The sequence below is a fragment of the Alexandromys fortis genome, unplaced genomic scaffold (genome assembly GCF_014885135.2).
Source record: "Alexandromys fortis isolate MF-2015 unplaced genomic scaffold, M_Fortis_MF-2015_v1.1 scaffold_4, whole genome shotgun sequence".
Classification (NCBI taxonomy): Eukaryota; Metazoa; Chordata; class Mammalia; order Rodentia; family Cricetidae; genus Alexandromys; species Alexandromys fortis.
In genome coordinates this window covers 31,283,326-31,300,336 of record NW_026067944.1, presented here as the reverse complement: position 1 = coordinate 31,300,336, position 17,011 = coordinate 31,283,326, and the positions used below count along the sequence as shown (strand labels likewise).

General features: G+C 40.6%; 1 protein-coding gene across 1 annotated transcript in view; it reads right to left on the bottom strand.

Annotated features, from left to right (window-relative positions):
- Slc9c1 (solute carrier family 9 member C1) overlaps positions 1-17,011 on the bottom strand; it is an 86,633-nt gene that overhangs the window by 46,277 nt on the left and 23,345 nt on the right. The window contains exons 10-14 of the mRNA XM_050149091.1: positions 15,420-15,501; positions 14,752-14,918; positions 12,594-12,719; positions 5,751-5,848; positions 2,231-2,350 (exon numbers count right to left, since the gene is read on the bottom strand). Coding sequence (XP_050005048.1) covers positions 2,231-2,350; positions 5,751-5,848; positions 12,594-12,719; positions 14,752-14,918; positions 15,420-15,501 — 593 coding nt within the window. The remainder of the gene's footprint in view (positions 1-2,230; positions 2,351-5,750; positions 5,849-12,593; positions 12,720-14,751; positions 14,919-15,419; positions 15,502-17,011) is intronic.

Genomic DNA, 17,011 nt, shown 5'->3' with positions numbered 1-17,011 from the left:
GTTAGTAAGATCCAATTGCTTGACCAAATGCCTTGGTCACAGCACACAGAGAAGTCAAGCTGAAATGGGGTGGGAAGTTTCCTCCCTGCTGGCTAGCCCCCATGCCTTCGGAGGATGGCGTGAAGATGGGGACATTGTCATCTCCAGTTTTGCTCAGCAGAGGACACTGTGTAACAGTGCTGTCTGGGCAGGCAAGAGAAGCTCACCGGAGAAGCCGTGGTAAGTCTGTCACAGGGATGAGCAATTGACTTCTGATTGGATTTGATGCTCATGCCACATGACGGAATTCATATCTAGTATGGACAAAACGTTTGTGCCTGGGGAGACAGGAGACTCTGGTGGGGAAACTAATGCTCTCTGTGTGATAAACCGGCATGATGAACCCACCCAAGCTACTAAAGAGCCTTGTGTATGCCTATAGACTAGTGCTATTGTCAGCATTGACCAGAGACGTTTCCTTTAGAATTTGTACAGAGAATAAATGTCTGATAAATGCCCAAATCACAAAGGCTGCATCTGTATTACCCTTTGAGAGGCTCAGGACATCCGGAAAGAAAGGACAGGAAAAAAAATGCAGCAGTCAGAGACAACAGGGAAAGCAATACAGGACACTGACTTCCAGGTCTAACATGGTTGCTTCATTCTTGAACTCAAAGCAGCTTTAATTGCGGAAGATCTGCAAAAGACTAGACTGTCAACATAATGTAGAGTCTAGAGTCTAGGGGCCCCTCTTGCCTGTGGGCGTATATGCAGTTAATAGCTGATGGGAGAATGAGAGGAACATTTTCTTCAGTACTGTATCCACTAGTAAGTAGCAGACCACAGACCTTCTTGCTGTTAGGAAGTCTCACTGACTTTTGCCATAACCCTAGCAATCTTTTTCTTTACAGATGTCCCAAGAACCATATTTTCTCTTCATGGGAGTGGACATTTACAGATACTAAATGCCAAATGTAGAAGGTTTGCAGACAGAACTGTTTGATAGGCTATCAGCTAGGCCCATTGTTCTTGCACATGCCCCTTATCCAGCGATATCCTGGGATCTTTTTAAATACCTGCTCCATCCAGAAATACAAGCCAATGGAATGCATCCAAGTCTCACTGGATGAGATTAGCCCACCTTTGGCCAATTTTGGGGGATATAATATCTTTCTGCTCCCCATTCTTGCATAAGGGCCCTAAAAGAGCTAACTTTTCTTTCTCTGAGTTGAAGCCTTTCCTTCATCCCACCCCTCTGTCCTGATATCTATTAAGCATTTGACTAGATCTATCAATCTCTTTCAAACCCCACTTCTTCAAAAACAAAAGTTAGGTGCAAATGGTCCTCTAAACAAGCTCTTACCCATGCACCTGCAAAGAAATCCCCACTCATGTTCAGGTAATCAACTGTGCTGGCTAGCTTTATGCCAACTTGACACAAGATAGAGTCGTTTGAGGAGAGGAAACCTTAGCTGAGAGAATGCCTCCACCAGACTGGCCCACAGGTACATTTTGTTGGTTAATGACTGATGATAAATGTGAGAGGGTCCAGCCCATCATAGGTAGTGCCACCCCTTGGGTAGATGGGGTTGTGAGGTATGAAAAAGTAGATTGAGGAAGCTATGCGTAGCAGTCAGTAAACAGCTTTTCCCCACAGCTTCTGCATCAGTTTCTACCTCCAGCCTCCAACCTTGAGTTCTTGGCCTGACCTTCCTAGATGATGAACTACAAGCTGAAACATGAAATGAACCATCTCCTCCCCAAATTGCTTTTGGTCATGGTGTTTGGTCACAGCAACAGAAACCCTAACTAAGACAACATTACTGAAACTCATGTAGGGACACAGACAGACATTAAAGTAGTAAAATGATTGACTAGTTTGGAATAAGAGTTTGGGGTGAAAAAAGAATGTAACAGGGTCAAATGTGTACGTGTATTAAAATTCACAATCAAACATTATTGTGTCTAACTAACATGGTAATTAGATATTAACTAGAGATTTTAGCACAGTAGTAGAATGCTTGCCTAGCACACACAGCATACACCGCATGTTAAGAAAACAAAATACCCCAGTCTACAAAAGATAAACAAAATGTTATTCTTATATTTTTTTAAAAATAATATTTGTATGTATGTAAAGAATTAGATTTTAATCTACTTCAAAATAGTTTGCAAAGTATTTAGGTTATAATTTGAAAAGGAACCAACTTTCGGGAGTTAGCATCACGTCTCTTATTCTAGGATTGCTCACCTTGATGGAACCCCTTTATCTTTTTGAGTATTATATACCCAGTTGAGTAGTAATTTTCTAAGGAAGGAGAGGAGTTTTTTGCCTTCAGAATAACTCTTTAAGTTCTCAGGACTCATATACCTACAAATATACAGAGAAATCATTCAATATGTTTTAAATACTTTGACATAAGTCCAATGCAACACTGTCAGAACACAGGAGGACTATTTTGTGCAATAATGACTAAGCAAGATGTTTTATAGCATAGCCCCAAGCCCTGAATTGTAGATATACAAGTGTGTCATCAGGTTGTTAGACCAAGTCATTGAAAGGAGTCCATATTATTAGGGATACATATACTAAGATCTAAAGGTCCAGGGAGAAGCAGTCAACCTTCTTTCAAGTATTTGTCACCTATCTTTTTATTTTAGAATAAATTTATGGCAATGAAGAAATGATCTACCTACCATTCTTGTTCGTGGAGATAAAATGAGCTATGTCAGGCGGGGATAACTGAGCAGTACATAAAACATCCATCACACCTCATACAGGCTTCCCTTCAGACAAGTAGTTGGGTTTACATAATTACAAAATGGTAAACGTTAACTTGGAGAGGTCATTCTCATAAGAGACACAAAGGCAGGTTGCCAGCACTTACCGGAAGCTGCTAAAACAGATTTCTTTTAACTTTTGTATTGAAATGGCTCCATTCTGTGAGCAGTGGCTTGGTTTTTGCTTAGCAAGCCCTCTTGATTTGATAAAGAGCTTATCTTTACCAGGTACTTTCATTGTTTTTATTGAAAAGTTCACCCTGCTTTGTGTGTTAATGTGTCGTGTTGCTTAATTGAAGAATATTTGAACCCTGAGTGCCAAGACTGACTTTGTTTTTCCTCTTGATTAGTTTGTCTCACCCTGAAATCTATGTAATTCTTTTACTCTAGATATTTTGATCTCGTTGAGAATGATGAAGTCATTCAGTTTTCCAGGATTTAATATTATAAAGCATTTACACGGAAATTCTTCAAAGTCTATATAATCCGATTCATCTTTAAGTTATAAATAGTTATTGAACTAATCTAAAATGGTTGTTACATACTACAGATAAACTGTGAAGAAATACTGATTTCTGTCCTTAAGGGTCCAGTAGATCGATGTGTTGAAACATGCAAGTCACCACTTCTATAACTGTTGTCATGGAGATAATAATAGGAAACTCTCTACAGACAAAGTGGACATATAAACCAAGTTCTGGAGAATTAGGAACCCTTCTTAACAGAATTATTATCTTAAAGAAGATCTGTAATTTTACAGGTTCTTATGAATCCTAATATTATGTGATCCCAGACCACTAATTACAAAGTCATCAGTCACTAAGGCAAAAGCGAGACGTCCAGAGGACTGAGAGGGAATGGATAGAAGGGAGTCTACAGTGGGACCAGGAAGGAGCACAGAGGGCCTGAAGGGACAATGTGGGAGGTGGTCGTGACATATGACAATTTTACTCACACGCATAGGTCACATATTCAGTGTCCACACATGTCAGGCCATTTACCAGGTAGCTCAGGCACTTAGATTTCTGTTTCATTTGAACATGTTCACCACTGACACCTCACTTGGAGAAATAGTGTTGTTCTGAATCCCAGCTCTGTGACTTGTTAGATAAATAACCTCAAGTAAGCTAGTAAACTTTCCTGTCCTTCACGTCCTTCCAATGCATCATGAAGATAACAAGGGCATGTCTTTTAGAAACTTTGGTGAAGTAAAACTAGGAAATGCACAGAACATGTTCAAAGTGTTGTTTGGCACTCAACAAGAAAAAAAAACAACGTATTTGGAGTGTTATTTCACAGGGCATTGCCCAGATCCTATGAATATGTTCTGGTACCCTTTGCAAGTCTTCTGCATCTCCTATTCTTAGAGTTGTTTTTCTTATGCCAAATAATCCCCAACCTGTGGAGCTACTGAATGACTCCAATAAAGAAATGGCAAAATCAGCTTCAGTGCCGCCAAGGAGAAAAGCATACACTGAGAACAAGTGTGATCAATAGTTCTCTAGCAGTGGGAAGATAGGGTCACTACTCTGATACTGTCTTTAGGGCCTGGCATGCTATTTGGCATGTATTGCTACTAAATATGTGTCCCACATGTGTGAATACATTTTCACACGTCCCAGCAATCTCCTCCAGTCTGTTTGTGCTCCTCCCTTGTGCCCACTGTTGACCCTGTCTTTGTGTCAATTGCCTCTCGGTCCTCTGGGTATGGCTTGCTTCTGCCTTAGTGCTTGATTAAAGATTAAAAACAAATCAAGTTGGTGTTTTGCTCTCTGATGCTTTGTTTTTGTCACATTGCCTCTCCCAGACAATGTAGTGACAATGACTTTTTTATTTATTAAAATATTTCTGCTGTGCTCTGTATATCTGTTTTCTCTACAGAGGGCATTGCATTATTTCAAAAAGACACATCTTCCAAGCTCCTTCAATTATATGGAGATTATCCAAGCATTTGAAAGGTATGGGTTTAGTGAAAAAATGGATTCTGTGTTATACATGGAGATATTTAGATACATACTTAGGAACCCATGTTTTAAGTAGCATATTCTTTATCTTCCTTCCTGGATATGTAAAGTGTCATAATGATTTGCACAGACTGGCTGGAAATGAAAACTCTTATGCTCTTGGAAGAAAGTCTGTGCTTGAACTATGAGTATTTATTGAGCATCTGTGCTCCTTATAGATGTCTGTGCTGCATGCGATGGATAAATCATAATTCTCTTCTCATATATAGTTTTTCTCCTTACTGTATTGGATAACACATGTGAATGGACATAAGATTGGTACATCACATTTAGGATGTATGGCCACCAAATGTGTCCCATTTATGTGGGATAATGAGCCAAGTGTACAGCTCTAAGCAGATTCTGAAAATGACCTTGGCATTATTTCAGCTGAATTTGAATTTCTTTGACATTAAGGGGGAGATCCAGATCTGGGAGGCATGTCTGAGCTTTGGATAGACATGTCAACTGCAGTGCATTTGAATTGTTCTCCTACTCCATAGATCTTTCATTCCCTTACTGAGGGCGACCTGAGCATGCTAATCCCAACTCAGCAGCTTTCCTTAGACAGTGGATCTAAGGAAATCAGTACCAGATTGAAGATATACGCTTAGAGTTGACAGAGGACATGTGGGGTCCGTCTGTGCTTTGGGAAGGCACACCATGTGCCTTAAGGAACATTAAGGAACACTTGGCCTCTGTTCAGAGAGGCTAAAAGGACAAGCACTTCACTACAGTTTAGCTTTGCACATGGGAAACAAAAGAAGAAAAAGGGCTATTTCTTTCAGAAGATTCTTGCCAAATACTCCAGCCTGGAGGACTCAAGGGTGGAAAATGGAAAGGAGGTGATTCAGTTTGAGAGTGGGGTGCAAAGCAGGGAGTGGTTTGTGCATATGATACCAGATAGCCAGAGGTTACAACACACAGGCACGAAAACTCCTGCACACAGGGGCTGAGGGTCAAGCCCTCTCTTGGCAGTGTACTTACTCTCCCTTCTTCTCACCAAAGCTTCCAGCTGCACCTACCAACAACTGCACTGCATTCTGGGATAGGATCTCGTTCCTGTACTGTCTTTGGTAGCTCGCCTGAAAGAAGTGTTGAGTCAAATTATTACATGCTTTGGGCACAATGATAACTTATTCCTTCCTTAATAGAAAAAAAAGGATGTGTGATAAAAAAGGCAAACTCCCCAAATGACCTAACATGCTTGCAGAAAGAATCTTTCTACAGAATCCGGGTCAGTATGTCAACACAGTGTAGATCTGGGCCTTTGGGTAGAATAACCCGCTTCTGCGGGAAACTCTGGAACTGCTAGTCCTTGCCCAAGATTCCAAAAAGTAGAGTTCAATGAAAAATAACTCTGGGGTTGCTACAAACTGTGTCCCATTGACAAACTCCTGGTGCATATTAGAATATTAAGGGCATTTAGAAATACTGACAATGAAAGTGACCTTGGTTCATCTTTTTTTTAAGCCTATGTTTCCAAATATTTCACAACACAACTCTGCTGGCTTCTACCTATTTGATGATATAGTCACCCCTTCACTGTGTTTATTGATGGTCTGCTGAGCTTCAGCGACTGTGAGAGCCATCACTGGATGAGTGGTACCTGACCGATGCGAGCTGATGATGGTTGAGAATCACTGCATAGGATACATTTCTAAGCTGGAATGTAGAATGTGATGGAAGGTTCCTGGGTCTGTAGTTGGTACTCTGTACACAACCAATGACGAGAGTACAACTCTTTTCCTCTTGGAGGGTACTAGAAGGATAAATCCACTAGCTGTAGGAATGAGGGATTTAAAAACTGCTCTTGGGGCTGGGGATCCGGTTCCATGGCTGAGCACTTGCCCAGCATGTAAGGGGCCTGGGCTTCATCCTCAGTGCAATTAAAGAAACATGTTTCAATAAAGCAGCAATCTTTTCTTTAAACAGCATTAAAGAAATTATATATAATTAAAATATTATTATTAGCCTTAAAGTTAAAAATAGCAGTTTGTTTGGCAAAATTGATGAAGTTGAAAACAATATGGACACCATGAAATCTTAGAAATGTTAATAGCAAAGTGGTTAGAAACTAGAAAGATCTAAATTTTTAAATAATCATTTTCACGAAACAGAGAGAGAGAGAGAGAGAGAGAGAGAGAGAGAGAGAGAGAGAGAGAGAGATATTTTTTGGTAACTTGATTGCATGATTCTTAGGTATGAGCTCTGTAGATGATAATGGCATTTTGCAATGTCAAAAGTTTAGGCACGACTAACTACTAAATCAATGGGAGGTAAATTTTATAGATGTTTCTGTTTGAAAATGTTGAAAATATCAGTGATAAATATAATAGCAATGTTTTGAAGAATGTGTATTTAAGAGGGTATATGTATAAAAAGCTGACTGTTTTCAGAGTAAAGAAATTATTAGGGCGAATATAAAATTAAAGAGAAAGCCATGAGAAGGAAGTAAAATTGTTTTAGAACACTGAACTAAATTAATATTTATGTCCTCAGCCATTGGTACAGGGCCTCATATGCTATTTTTCTTCTTTAAAAATAAAATTATAGGAAGAATGAGAAAAAGAAAAGAATATATACATATATATTTACTATAAATTAGTCTATGGTAATGCTTTTAATTAGAAATTGATAGCTAAAGTAAAAAAAAAAACAATGACTTCTTGAATTTTGCATGCAAATGGACAGACATAGAAAACACTATCCTGAGTGAGGTAAGCCAGACCCAAAAAGAGGAACATGGGATGTATTCATTCATAATTGGTTTCTAGCCATAAATAAAGGACATTGAGCCTATAATTCATGGTCCTAGAGATGCTAAATAAGAAGGTGAACCCAAAGAAAAACATATAGTCATCCTCCTGGATATTAACCTTCATCAGGCAATGAAAGGAGACAGAGACCCACATTGGAGCACAGGACTGAACCCCAAGGTCCAAATCAGGAACAGAAGGAGAGAGAGCACAAGCAAGGAACTCAGGACCGCGAGGGGTGCACCCACACGCTGAGACAAATGGGGATGTTCTATTGGGAACTCACCAAGGCCAGCTGGACTGGGTCTGAAAAAGCATGGGATAAAACCAGACTCGCTGAACATAGCTGACAATGTGGACTGCTGAGAAGTCAAGAACAATGACACTAGGTTTTGATCCTACTGCACGTACTGGCTTTGTGGGAGCCTAGGCTGTTTGGATGTTCACCTTACTAGACCTGGAAGGAAGTGGGAGGTCCTTGGACTCCCCACAGGGCAGGGAACCCTAACTGCTCTTTGGGCTGACAAGAGAGGGGGAGCTGATTGGGGAGGGGGAGGGAAATGGGAGGCGGTGGCGGGGAGGAGACAGAAATCTTGAATAAATAAATAATTAAAAAGAAATTGGTAGCTAAATAATAATTCATAGTTTATGATAAAGTTATATATGCTTTTTTTGGAGACAGTATCTCACTGTATAGACCAGGCTGACATGGAACCCACAGAGATTAGCCTGCCTTCTGCCTCCACAGTGCTTAAAAAGAGGCATGTGTCACCTTGCCCAGATAAATATGCTTTTCAAAGTTAGCTTAACAGGCAGAAGGAACAAAAACACCGAGCATTTCCATATTAAAGAAGGAAAGAAGTGTCAGGGAAGGGTATGCAGGGAAAGCATAAACACCAAAAGAAATGCCAGAGATGAAGAGACTTAAGATGTCCAAATAGCCTGACTGCTTTTTCTTATAAAATACAGATATTTCTCAGAGAGGTTTAAGTGGACAAATATTGGGTACCAACTATGCACCTCATCTTATGCTGTTCAGTATTAGACATACATTATTAGATGTATGGGATTTTGCTACTTTACTAGACTTACATGGGAGGGAAAATTAACTCTTATTAAAAAGTAAAATTTATTCTATGTCCCTTCCTAGAGAAATCCTCCCTAGATAGCTATGGATTTATGGGGATGGGAGAGAGAGTGGGGAATGGAATGGGAGGATGAAATGGGGAGGCAGAGGAATGAGGGACGGAAGGAAAGAGATACAGCTAAAACTAGGGTTCATTTGAGGGATTGTATGGAAACCTAATACAGTAGAAATTTCTTTAAATACATACTTGTGTGAAAGAAAGCTAAACAGAATCACCAAGTAACAGAGGAGACAGAGTCCCAACTAGAAATCATTTGCCTCCAAAGGAAACCCAAAGTGCTGGGGATGAGTTACATATAATTGAGTTGTTGGCCAAAGAGGTTCCAAATAACCCACCCGATGGCCAAGGCAATTGGTTGTTCTGCACAAAGTCATGGTAAAATCCTATACCTAACAACAACTCTTACATAACTCAGTGAACACAGAGGAGTTGAGCCAGCTCCCACCTAGAGTCCTCCTTCATCTTTACTGACTAGTGTTCACGATTATACAAGGTACTCCGCATGCCACTAGAGGCACTAGAGAACTAATCACCAACCCAGCTGAAAGCACTGTGCACTACAGGTGGTGACCTGCCAGCAAGGGAGGCTGGGGCAACAGTGGAAGAAAAGAGGGAGAGACTGTACGAGCCAATAGGGATGGCCTTCTAGACACAGCAGTGGGACCGATGCATGTGTTCACTCACAGAGATGGTGGCAGCAGGCACAGGGCCTGTGAAAGCCTAAGTCATGGTTCCAGCACTGAGATGTGAAATGTACACAAGCCCCCATCCCTAATCCAGAAACTATCTCCAACTGGCAACCTCTCAAAAAGCAAAAATTAGTTTTCTTCAACAGGGAACGAACTCCACTGGGTAAACAAAAGTGAAGGGCTCACCACACACCCGGAAGTAGATGGCCAGCACAAAATGGACTCAATGGTATTTCGAGAGATATTTTGTCCTCTAATTCTTTATATGTGCTATTTTTTTTTTGTTTTTACCTTACAAGTCTTTTGTTTGTATACTATGGTTTCCAATTTGGAGTTTATCTGGGATCTCTCTCTCTCTCTCTCTCTCTCTCTCTCTCTCTCTCTCTCTCTGTGCATGTCTACATCTATATGTATTTCTTGTGTTTTTCTTTGGATCTTTTTTTTCTGTTTGTTTTGTCCTATTTCAATTTGTTTTTTATCGTAACTTATATCATTTATCATTATCATTATTATTGTTATATGACTATTGGTTTTCTAATGAGCTAGAGAAAAGAGAGGTATAGATTTGGGTGGGTGGGAAGGTGGGGATCTCGGGGGAGTTGGGGAGGAAAATTGTAATAAGAATACATTGTCTGAAACAAATCTATTTTCAATAACAAATTTTAAGTAAAATTTAATAATACAATGTAAAAAAGTTACCAGTATACAGTCTTTTTTTTAACTCTGGGAAATAACGTGTGTACGTGTGTGCTCGCATGAAGTATGTGTGGCAATAGGAATGGGGCAGAAACAGGTGTTGGTGGCAGCTGTGGGGTGGAAGCCCAATTGCAGAAACTGTGTGGTAAGCACATTGCTTCGAGAAGCTGAGCCACGCGGCAAGGTGAGCACTGAAGACGATCAAGTGTGTCTGCCTGTATGTGAGCAGGCCATGCATCAAGGAGACAGGCAGCAAGAACGCGGCAGATGCTGAGGTTTGGGCTTTTAGATGGCAGTCTCGGGATGCTGCTGACTTAAGTGAGGAGTGGGTGGCAGCTCTTCATGCAAAAGGGGAGGCTGAGCCAAACATTTGGAGAAGTAGGTTGGAAATAGTCTGCTGTCCTGATTTTACGATAGTATCTTGCATGAGCGGCATATTCAGATAGATATAGATTATACAGTTGTACTAGTGGCTGGTTTCTCCACAGCTTTTTCTGTGACACTGAAATGTTTCAATCTGGGAAGTCTCACAGAAGAAACAGGAAACTGACTTCTATGTTGTGGGCCCTGTAACAATAGATGGCGTGCAGTTCCCCGTATGCCATCACATTCTTCTTCAGAGGTGGAGATGAACTCAAACGCCCTTTCTGATTCCCTAATGAAAGGGAACAGTCAGTCACCAGAGTTAAAACAAGTCAAACAGACAGGCCTGATCACTCAGAGTTAGGCCAGCACCAGCCCTGTCTCCCTTCTTTCTAAATCCTCTACTTTGAAACCGAGGTTTGGTTGCTGTCTATCCTGTTCCGGTTTCCTTCTGACCTGCACTGGACTCATTTCTGCTGGCTTGCCTTCAAGAAAGTGCACTTCCCTGTCTTTACTTTCGAAGCAACTCAGACGGAATTCCAAGGCAATAAATACCCTGGTGATTGACTTTTCTCCATTGACCAGGGTCCATGATCCCCTGGATCATCAGCTTTCAAAGAGATGGAAGAGCTACAAAGCAACAGCAGCAGCAGCAACAACAACAAAGACCAAAAACCCTTCCCCCATGCTCACCTAACTGTGTAAGAGGCCATTCTTGCCCTTCAGGTGGGAACCCTTAATTTGCTAGGACGACAAGTTTAAAGTCTGCAGGTAGGCTTGAGCATGAGACAGTCTTGGCATTCACCCAGTGTGGGTCTGGTATTGCTATTGCCAAGTACTCAGGTTCGTGAGGAAGCCCAGTTTAAGAGAACATGTCTGCCTTGATTACTGACAAAGAGAGAAGACTTACAGCTTTATAGACAACCCATTTCTTAAGCTGAATGAGCAAGCAGAGGCTTGGAATCCTGAATGGCTGCAATAGGTGAAAACCACAGATTGTTCTATGTGTGAGAAGAATGAACGTGGTTGCTACGGAAGGTTGAGTCACAGCCTGTGGTCAGGATTCTGACCTGGACGGAAAGCTGAAACTAGGTTGGAAGGAACTGCCCCAAGTCCTGTTCACTGCTGCACTACAGAACTGCCCTAATTTTAACTGAGATTTTGAGTGAAAGCACAAAAGTCTCTGCAAGTGTTACAACCCAGATGGGAAGGTATCTTGGCAGCCCAGAGCCAAGGAACGACCTTGGTGTGACCACAGTGTTACATGGCACAAACCTCACACAGGAGAGATTTGTTGGGAGGGAAATACCCAGAAGGGTAGCTGCCTCCGCAAAGGTGAGGAGCAGGAGAGAACTGGGCAGAACATGAGATTTATATAGGTTTTCTTGTGTGTCAGGGAGGCACTTTCCAGGGTGGCCTGGGATTTGGAGGGTTTATGTGGTTTGACCTTGGAGCCAGATCAGGAGTGTGGATTTTTCTTGTAGGGTGGGGCTTCACCTCTGGCACAATTTGGGACTGGGAATGATGGTTATCACCTTTAGGAAACAGCTGTTAGGACCCTTAGGGAAATTTCAGGGAGGCGCCTGGCCACTGGAGCTCCTCAGCTGGGGACCTGGCCACTTACATGCTTTGAGGGTTTACAACGTTTATGAAGTTATACGGCGTTTACAAAGGAAGTGTCTGCCAACTTGAGTTGTCATGAATAGCCCACAGCCTCTATCATTTACTGGAAGATATGGTAGAAACCTTTGGAAAATAACTGGACAGAAATCCTAGAGGACATGGCCTTAGAGCCAGCTAAAGGCGTTCATTTGTATCTCTGAAACTCTCAAATTAAACAACCTTTCCTTAATCTGTTTTGAATACCTTTCCTTCCCTTCCTTTCTTCCCCCTCCCTCCCTCCCTCCCCCCCTCCCTCCCTCCCTCCCTCCCCCCTCCCTCCCTCCCTCCCTCCCTCCCTCCCTCCCTCCTTTCTTTCTTCTTCCATTTTCCTCACTCCCTCACTGTCTCTTTCACTCTTCTCTCATTTCTCTCTGAATTCCCCCAGACACTGGTGGTGGGTGTTGCATAGCATTCTTAGGTGGACAGAATCAAAATATATTGAGCAAGGGAAAATCTGCCCAGTCCAGTTTTGGGTCCCCAGTATTTTTAAAGGCGTTGCAGAAGAGAACTAACTATCTGCGCTGAGAGGAGACGCCTGTTGGCCAGCTCCATCGCTTCAATGTTGAGGGTCTCGTCTATTTCCTTGTTACAGTCGGGACACTTCACCTTCTGATGCTCTGTTGTTTCTTCCTGGTTCAGCTAATAAAACACATGAAAAGAAACAAAAACAATCCATGAATATTAATGTATTGTTTAGCAGAAACATCTACAATCTCACATTAGATTTTTGGGGGGACATGACAGAAAATCTGATAGATATATAAAAATATCTTAGTGCTCCACATTTGCGCAAGTGTCCAAACCATTGACTCAGTTCTAGGAGATAAAATAATTGACAGGTGGTGGGGAAGGAGTTGCACCTTTCCTTTCTGTGAAATTCTAGAGCTTATAAAAGCTATCACATAGAAAGTCACACTTTGACTTAGTGGTCCTATGTGGTTTCCTCACAGCCTCAGCATCCCTTGGAAACACACATACTCTCATCACCCACTGCAGCAGAACTGGGGGAGCTGGGTAACAATCCCTACGTCTGCTGCTCTTAGAGATTGATGTTCCCTGGTTTAAACGAATCATTTAAGGCAGGAAAAAAAAAGTGATCATGAGTTTAAGAGATACGAATTTAGAAAATTTGCCAATGGAGTAAGCTGAAGTTCGGAGGAAATCATTCGCTCAAGCTGATGGAACAGACCTACAGAGACAGCCCTCTAATTCCAGCTACTAGGGCTGTGGTTCTCAACTTTCTTGGTGCCGTGACCCTTTAAGACAGTTCCTCATGATGTGGTGACCCCAACCGTAAAATTATTTTCGCTGCTATTTCATAGCTGCAATTTTGATACTGTTCTGAATCATAAACTAGATATCTGTGTTTTCTAATGGTCTTAGGCAGCCCTTGTGAAAGGGTTGTGTAAACCCAAAGGGGTCATGATCTGCAGGTTGAGAACTATTGTACTGGGGAGACTAAGGCAGGGAGATGGCAATTCAAGGCTTTTGTGGGCTGCAGAATATGTTTGCAAGGTCATCCTTCATGACTTACGTTGGAGATGTAGCTTTGTTGTAGTGTGCTTTCCTAGTGCAAGGCTCTGAGTTCTGTCCTCTGCTTTTAAAATGAGCAATTAGTTAAAAGCTAGAATATAAACCAGGTCTTCTGAGTGTGAGGCAAGGGCCACATCTATAATGCAGTAATCACCCCATGATATAAAGAGGACAATACTAGCATTTGATTATCTGCTCCCAAAACGAATCAAGCGTCAAGACCGATGGCCTGGGCACTGCCTTATGACCAGATGGGGAGTGGAGTGGAAATGCTCCACACCACAGCATGCATCAGGATCTCCTGTGGGAGCAGGGAGCTCCGGAGTGTTCCAGACAATTCTGATGCAGCAGGTCAGCAAAACACTGTAATCAGATACTCAACAAAACTGAGGAAAGCCTTGGAATCAGCTCAGTTTCTGTCTAACCAGAAAATGAATGAAAACGGACACGGTAGAAGGCATTGGAAGAGAAGAGTGACATTGGGAAGACCCAGGAACACTGTAGACTCTTTCCTTCATGTCAGCTATGATTTAAGGCTTTGAAAGAAAACATCAGGTTCTCTTGTAGCCCAGACTGATGCTCTGAGCCCTTTAAGATGAGTAAATCTGATCTTGGAGATCCTAAGGTATTTCTCAGCTATAGATAGTGCTTTTTCACTCACAGATGAACTTTTTGGTGCTGATCTTGGCTTCTGCTTTCTTCAAAGATACAACTGACTGTAAACTAGGCTGTAACCAGTGCTTGGCACACATAACAACTTAAATGAACTGTGAACAAATAAGTGATTGTAAGACCATTCTCTCTCCTGATCTGGTGAAAAGAGAACATTTTCTGGGCCTCGCTTTCTTCTTTTTTACACTATCTTTAAAAGGCAAAGCCAATAAGCTGCTCTCTGTTTCCAATTTACATGTATTCCTTCTGTAGTCAAATGGGTTGGTGCTTCTGCTTTGTAACACAATACCCATAAAAAGTCTTCAGATATTTTCCTTACTATTATAGAAAATAATATACTGGCCAATATACTTCCCTATGAATTAAAATTATGAACATTCTGAATTTGAATTAATACTTACAATTTGATCTACACTTAATGGCAATCATATTTACTCTAGTGGATAGAGAGCTATTGTATGCTTACTGCATATGGATTTTGAAGTATAATTGCCTTCTCAACCATGTTCCAGTCAGCATTAGCAAGATCTTTGTCAAATTTGAGTGCCATGGCTGTAGACTTGGTTAGCTCTTGGAAGTGTTGGAATGTATAATAAACCGATTTATGTTTTGTTGATGTTACATCACGAAGACCTTAGGGACAAAGAATAGATTTTACAAACAGTAGAAGGACGTGATTTTGATATAATTATAAAATTTCCTTAGTTCTTATCCTTATTCAGCACTTATGCATGTGTAGAGTGTATTCAGCTACTAACAGGGATACTTGTCTCGTCTGTGTGGTTGTATGTGAAGGCCACATGTTGACATTGAGATGCCTTCTTCAATTACTTCCTCATCTGTATTTTGTCATGAGAACCTAATAATTCTTACAATAGTGTCTAGCATTTAAATCATTCTTATCAAAAAGTTTGCTGAATAATTGGATGAACTTACACTACTCTTTAACTACATAAGGTTAATGTAAATAATCATATGAAATAACTTTATTAGCCTGAATAATTTATAATTTTTATACAGTGCTTCAATTAGAAAATCTGACTTGCATTTAGATGGGTATTTTCTTATTAGCACTTCTAATGATATTTGGAATAATTTTTTTCTTTTCTCACCATAGTAAACAGTAGAGCTTACCTAGTTTTGTAACTGCCATTGGCAAAATCAATCTATTGATAATCAGGGTAATTAAGCATACTGACACTCCATGAAATAATATCTAGAATTGAAAAAATACATTAAATAAGTATTCAGGATTATTTATTACAATATATTCTGTGTTATAAATTTAACTGGGTTGTTATATGCTAACAAACGATTGTATTAAGTGAGGAAGCTGGATGTTGGGCATGAGAAAAGTGATCTGGGGACTCACTATACTCTTGCACACATCCATCTCCAGCCATGTTTTCAGAAAGCAATCAAACGAACAAAAACAGTGTCAGGACTCTGGCTTCCCTCTTGAGGCCTGCAAGATTCTTTGCAATAATCGCACTTTAAGATACAGTAAAGGGAGAAACACTATCACGTCTGTTAGGGCTCTGCTGGTGACTATGTCAGAGGAGCAGCAGGCGGCAAAGGAAGCCCAAGGTGTCAGCCCACCAGGAGGGTGAATTTTATTTAGGCAAAGCCATGGGACTACAGAACCCAGAATGTCTTTGCCTTCTGCTGTGATTTTACATGCTTGTTAGTGCAATATTCCTCTGGAATCTAACCTAGTGTGGGTAGATGTGGGGAGCTCTGCACTGCCTGTATTAGAGTCTGTTCGTCTCTTGGAAACATTCCGTTCTACTGGGCATTTTACCTGTGGATTGTCAAGAAGATGGCTCTCTCCCAAGCTGTACTATCTAATTGATAATAATAAAGATGTTTTAGACAGAGTTTTGACGAATAAAAATAAATACAAGGAAATGCCACACAACCAGGGTCTGTTAGTTTCGTCTAAGGAGCTGCCTAGATTGTAGCTCAATTTATTGACAATTAATAATAACAACTGAGTCCCTTAGCCCAGATAGTTTAGATTTTTTTGACCTTAATGTTAGGAGATATGTTCACGGGTTCGGAGCTCAGAAGTTATCACAGCTGAAACAAAGCTTTGAAATCAACAAAGTTAGACTAAGATTTTTTTTTTTTGTTGTTTAAATAGCTTTGTAGTAAAAAAACCCAAGAAGACAATCTGGAGTTTTCAAAAGGCACATAGTTAAATGTGGAACTCTTTAAGGTCAGGAACAAGAATGAAACAACCCAATTACCATAGGCTAATGTACTTTTCTTGCTAGGACTGGTTGAAAACCAAAGGTAATGATTAATTTTTTATGACCATTTCTGCCCTCAGTCGCCTGATATAAAAAGTTATTAATGAGTTTTATATTTTGAGTTTCTTTAATGTACCCTAAAGATTAAAGTAGAGCTGACTGATCCTTTTTCATTTATATAAGTTTAGATTTGTGGTTTCTTTAAGATTCCTTATAATATTACTTTTCAAGATAAGTAATAAAGTAATTGGCTTTTTCTTTGTAACTGTAAAATGCAGCCTGCCAGTAAAAAACACATGACTGTGAAGAATGCCTTTCTGCCCACACACTTAGTCTACACCAAGTTGTTTGGGTGTGAATGTATGTAGGCTCTTGGGTTAATTTACTTTTCACCTATAATATGCTTAATCATGTAAGAAAAATTAAAAACATGTTTTTACAGGTGTTCATTATAATTCACTTAAAAATAGAATA